This window comes from Ranitomeya imitator, chromosome 3, assembly GCF_032444005.1.
Source record: "Ranitomeya imitator isolate aRanImi1 chromosome 3, aRanImi1.pri, whole genome shotgun sequence".
NCBI lineage: Eukaryota > Metazoa > Chordata > Amphibia > Anura > Dendrobatidae > Ranitomeya > Ranitomeya imitator.
In genome coordinates, this window is record NC_091284.1 from 445,202,559 (window position 1) to 445,208,558 (window position 6,000).

Here is a 6,000-nt window from a genome sequence, read left to right on the forward strand (position 1 = left end):
GTTGAACATGCGCTTACATGTTGCATGCACTCCAACTTATATTCCAGTTCATCTCCTTAGGTGTTTTGTTCCAGATAGACTATGTAATTTAGCCATCATGAGATGGATGTGGAGAGCTCCCTCCACACAGTCACCCCCACAAACACGTACAATGCAGTTTTCATATTGTGTTATGGGATGACCATTGTCTTACACCTGTCACCTGGTTATCTGCAAAACTTCCACCCTTTTAACAGGAGATTGTATCTCTAGGGGGTGTGTAGGTATCTTTTTAGCTTGTAACGCTATTGGGGCTCTTCATCATCTTTGTTTTCTATCCTGCAGATATGGTCGAGGATTTGGTCTATTGGGGTCCATATTTGGAAAGGATAGTATAATGAATCAGCCAAACAGTGTCTTTGGGCTTGTATTTTATTTACTACAGATGCTGCTCGGTGAGTACTTTTTATTATGTAACCTTCTCTTAACCTTTTGTGTCACTGGCATGGACAAGAGATTACTATTTTGAGAGATGAGAAGCCTCAACAAAGTAGTTTATAGTTGGACCATTAGTTTATAGTCGGACCTGAGTCAGATTACATGTGAACTGCCATTTATGACGTTGACGAAGTGTTGATGGTTCAGTATGAAGAAAGATCCACCGTATGTCCTGGCTCAGAGTGTAGATGGCCGACATATGTCATTGGGTGAAATGTTCATGCATATAATGAAGTGCCTTTTCAGAACTTCCCATATAACCTGCATCTCCTCATGAAGACCCCATGGTATGAAATAGTTGGATCCTGAAATAGTTGGGCTTGGTGTCCGAGAAGAGAAGAACCACCAAAAACCCTGGACTTCAGCTGACTGGATCTTGCACTTCTGTAAAGCAGTCTGCAGTTTCCTTTCAAAGCGTAAACATGCAAAGAAAACCAATTTCCTATGTGAATACCTAACTGTAATTGTGTTCCCTTATGTCCCTGCTGTCTTTTTGTTGGTTCCTAATTATCAGGCATACAGAAACACTTGGTGACATCTACTTAGTTGCACAGTTCATTTCGGTGAGCTGAATCTCCTCCGGGCTGTTGTCCACAAGTCATCTCCATCCTACCCTGCAGTAAGCTGGGATTGTTCTCCGATCATAATATGTTTGCTGCTACTTTAGATTAATGTCAGTCAAAACCACTGATCATTTAATGTGTAAAAGGCTGGTTTCACATGTCCGGCATTGAAAACTGTCTGAGTACAGACTACAACATCCAGACCATCTGTGGTTTCCTGCCCCAAACTCAAGAGCTCATGTATGCTTATGAAGCTGTTCAGGATACCTCCTTGCTCCTATTCCACACGTTGCAGTCCATGCTTTGACTGCGAATGTTGAACTTGTAGAACCAGCCTAAGATGTATAGCGGATCTTCGACTTGCATATACTTGATTTTTTTTATTTTATTTTTTCCCTCAAGGGATATGGACCAACACTAAAGCTGTATAGGAAAGTCCTCTTTTTATTGCGAGCCAGAGATATTGGCTGAGCAAGTGCATGACCAAAAGCTTTTGAAGGCGTCTAGCCATTTTTTGTTCTGCATCTCCTGAGCGATACAAATACATTTTGATGGCTTTGATGTGGTAACAGCTACTTATAGGAGGCCTGGGCAATGTATCCTAGTACGTGTGAGATAGGTGACGGAAATTCAATTATTGCTGATGGAAATTAACGGTATATTACAGGTGGTGTTGGCGAAATGTGGGCTTGGTGAGCACTTGTTAATACAGTGTCACAATTATTTGAGCAAGTTTTGAAATGCTGGTTGGTAGCGTCATATATATATATATATATATATATATATATATATATATATCTCTCTATCTGTCTATATATATATATATATATATATATATATATATATCTCTCTCTCTCTATATATATATATATCTCTATAGATATATCTATCTATATCTATCTATATATATATATATTTCTATCTATATCTATCGATATATCTATCTATATCTATCTATATCTATCTATCTCTCTATCTATCTCTCTATCTATCTCTCTATCTATCTCTCTATCTATCTCTCTATCTATCTCTCTATCTATCTCTCTATCTATCTCTCTATCTATCTCTCTATCTATCTCTCTATCTATCTCTCTATCTATCTCTCTATCTATATCTCTATCTATCTATATCTCTATCTATATATATCTCTCTCTCCATGGCACATGTCCACATGGAGTCCCATGGTGTATGTACTTTTTTTATCCACGGCTCTTGTGAGCACCATATTATGCACCATATACACCTTGTTCTGGGCTGCTGGCCTGTTCTGTAATCACTCGCAGCTCTCGGATGTAGCGTTCATTATAACTGCTGTCCTACAGGGACATGTTCACACATTCCGTTTCGAGGCACAGATTCTGTACATGATTCTGACTGAATCTTTTGATGTCCAGCCAGTAATGCAGGTGAGTGGGCTATTTTATATTAACATGATACAGCCCAAATCCACATGAAATAATAGACACTGCAGACTTTATGATCCACATCCTGTTCATTGTTCGTGCCGTTGCGTTGCAACTGATTTGCATGTGGATTTTTCAGCCAGTCAGTTGTGCGATTTTTTTTTTTTTTTTTTTTTTTTTTTTTCCCCTCCACTACTGCAATAGATTTCTGCTGCAGGTTTTTTAGATAAATAAAAATCCACATGACGTGTGAACATTCGTGGCCGAGTCTAAACACTTCTGCCGCATAACAAGGTATGGAGGTTATGGTAGCGCCCAATTCAATGATATGTGGAGCATGCAGCCACCCCTCTAAGGTGGAGCTCTAGGCCTCCTAACTATTCTCTTTTTTCAGGGTTTCCCAATGCTCTTTGCAGAAAAGTTCTAGTAAAAAAGAGAATAATTTAAAAAGCAGTTTCTTGTCTTTCTGTCATCATGGTGATGTGTTCAGCTACATGAAATGAATGCATTAACCAATGGAGACTAATTTTAGGGGTGAGAAATCTATGCATCTCTGGCCGCGTCAAGGGAATGGGGTATCTTTATTATGGCACATTTATTACTAAGGTAAATGAGGCTTATCTCTATATCTTGCCTCCTTTTTAGTGCAAGAGCTTGACTAGAGCGTGATATTTGGGGCACAAAGTAAAATCCTGTCATTGTGAAATAAGTGTCACATCCAAATGTCCTTACCCTGAATAGCACATTGTATTCCTGCTATAATGTCAGTGATAACATAGGGGGCTGAGGTAAACAGTAGGTAATCTGTCCTACAGGGGTGGCGGCCATATTAGATACCCATGTAGTACAGATGTCTGCCAACAAGCGAAACTCTGTGGTAAGCACTGCTGTTTTGCAGCGTTGGGGTCCTGGGTTCAAATCCCACCAAGGATAGAAGTTTGTATGTTCTCCCCATGTTTGCGAGGGTTTCCTCCTGGTACTCTGGTTTCCTCCCACACTCCAAAGACATACTGATAGGGAATGTAGCTTGTGACCCCCATTGGGAAAAGTGATGTCTGTAAAGTGCTGTGGAATTAATGGCATTATATAAGCAAGTGCAATAAATAAAAAAATGCTATTGGCTTGGCTACTATACAAACACCCGGTCTCTGCTCCTCTAGGCTACAAGCTGCCATCTTCTAATTTACTGATGACGACGCATTCTCCACGTCTCCTGTATAGATGACAGCTATTGCATTTTTGAGCAGTGGACTCGTAGATATTTTTGTGTTTGGCCAACACTTGGTTAGCAGTTTTGTCACCGGATTTAGGAACTATATCTAAAGTTTCAAAGAAAAATGGTTACATCAGAGCAGTGTTTAATTTCTTTAAAATGTTCCATGTTTTTCACATCATCTTGTAGCCCACGTTGACTTGTATCTTCTCTCTTCCAGGTATGACAGTAAGTGCGGTAGCGGCACTAGTGTTAATGAGCAGCTCTATAGTGTCGGTAGTAGGATCCCTCTACCTCGCGTACATCCTGTACTTTGTGCTGAAGAACTTCTGTGTTATCTGCGTCACCACCTATTTGCTGAACTTCATTCTCCTTATCATCAACTACAAGCGACTAGTTTACTTGAATGAAGCATGGAAACAGCAACTGCAGGACAAACAAGAATGAGGCCTCGCGAACTCTGACTGGCGTCTGAAGGACATGGCTTCCTTAAAGTTTATTTTGCAGTACACCTCTATTGGTTGGGGGACAGATCGTTTCCAAGAACAATCTTAACCAATTTCTTTATTTTATTTTTTTAACTTTTGACTGAAAGGGCCCTGGATATGTGTGTTTGCAATGGCACCTCCACTTGAAATGGCTGGATGAAGGAGCAATGCTGATAAAAAGAAAAAGTGGCAAGCTTTAACTGTACTTACCAAGGTGTTCTGTTGAATGGCACATTCTCTATTCTTGGCGACATTCTCCCTCCTTTGTGCCTCCCTCTCTTTATATATGTATGTGTGTCAATCCTCCAATGCGGGTATTTTTTTTATTGTGGCTGATTGGTTTAGATGTGTATTTTGTTGCTACCATTGGTATAGTAGGTTGCCATGTACCCCTTGGCTGCCACTGGCACTTTCTGAATTTTCAGAGAACAATATTAGCAGCCAATTGCATTGTCCATTCCTTTCTATGCATATTGAGTAGAGTTAATACAACCTCCTGCTTATTACCACCAAGCGCACCTCGGAGAACTTTGCAGTGTGTGAGAGCCCTCTAAGGCTACATTGAGGGTAGCATTTTGCACTAGCTTCAGAATGATGCTGAATTCCAATCATTCACCAACTGCAGAGCCGACGAAAGACTTTAGAAATGGCTGTGGACTTCTGGTCAGCTCGAATGATTGCATCAGCCCAGTCAGCCAAGGTGCAAGGTTTCATGTGCAGTGGTAACGTGTTTGAAGGTTGACCTTCATGGCTGTGAGAATTAGCATTGATGGGTAGTAATGGAATATTCCTTAAAAACCAGGACCAAGAAAGTACTTGTGCTCCACTTCTACATGTATGTCTGGAAGTTGTGGCGCATCTATCATTCCCCCATATAAAGCTGCTTATGACACCTCCGTATTTACTGGCACCTCCAAAATCTTGCAGTGCTCCCTGTTCAGTGGGGGCTACTAATGTTTCTGTATCTCATCCCTGCACACTGGAGATGGCTCATGTCTGGGTTTCTTGCTCCATTTTTATTTATTCTGTTAGTGACCCTGGACTGCCTGCCCTTATTAATAATTTACTATGCAGCTCATGAACCAAGTAGTTGGTGTCATACTGTACATGTCAATCTTTTGTATGAGACCATTCTTCATCCAACATATCCTCCGTTTCTGGGTTCTTCACGTTGGCTGTGTAGGAGTCTAATAAATTGAGTGTTTTTTTTTGTTTTCTCTTTTGGCCTAAGTGCTCTGTGTCAATTACCATAGCCAGTATATGTAAACCTTGTATTGTGCCAGATAGACCTTGCGTTGAATGGATTGTGCAGGTAACATATGGTCATCACTTCACAGGGATGGGATTTTCTGATTGGCTTTGTTTGGGGTGAGGGATTTTGTTGGAATACCCTTGATCTTGGCTGTCTAGAGGAAGTGACCAATGGAATCCAGTTGTGCTCAAAAGTTTACATACCCTGGCAGAATTTTTGCTTTCTTGGCCCTATGATTTAAAAAGAGAAAACACAGTGGTTTGGCAATAAATGGCTTCACGCAACCACTAACCATGTGTGGAGAAAAAGTTTTGGTGTTAACATTAATATTCTCTGAAAAAAGGGCAAGAAAGCAAAAACTCTGTCGGGGTATGTAAACTTTTGAGCACAACTGTGTATAAAATGATCTGTCACCTGAGAAGACTTGGTTATCGCCGGGCATCACATATGCCAGGAGAATTGTATATAAAGTCAGAATTACCTGTCATGTATGGCATAGAAGATGTGCGCAGTGTTTAAATAGTGTTACATTATTTTCTATCTGGATTGGTGATCTTCAACTTAAGGCTTTCCACCTGCAGCCTGTCGGTGCATGCTGGGGGTT

General features: G+C 40.5%; 1 protein-coding gene across 1 annotated transcript in view; it reads left to right on the plus strand.

Moving 5' to 3' along the window:
* VKORC1L1 (vitamin K epoxide reductase complex subunit 1 like 1) overlaps window positions 1–5,363 on the plus strand; it is a 29,186-nt gene extending 23,823 nt beyond the window's left edge. Inside the window, exons 2-3 of the mRNA XM_069757372.1 lie at window positions 325–434; window positions 3,877–5,363. Of these exons, the coding sequence (XP_069613473.1) occupies window positions 325–434; window positions 3,877–4,103 (337 nt within the window). The 3' untranslated portion in view covers window positions 4,104–5,363. The remainder of the gene's footprint in view (window positions 1–324; window positions 435–3,876) is intronic.
* The last annotated feature ends 637 nt before the right edge of the window (window positions 5,364–6,000 follow it).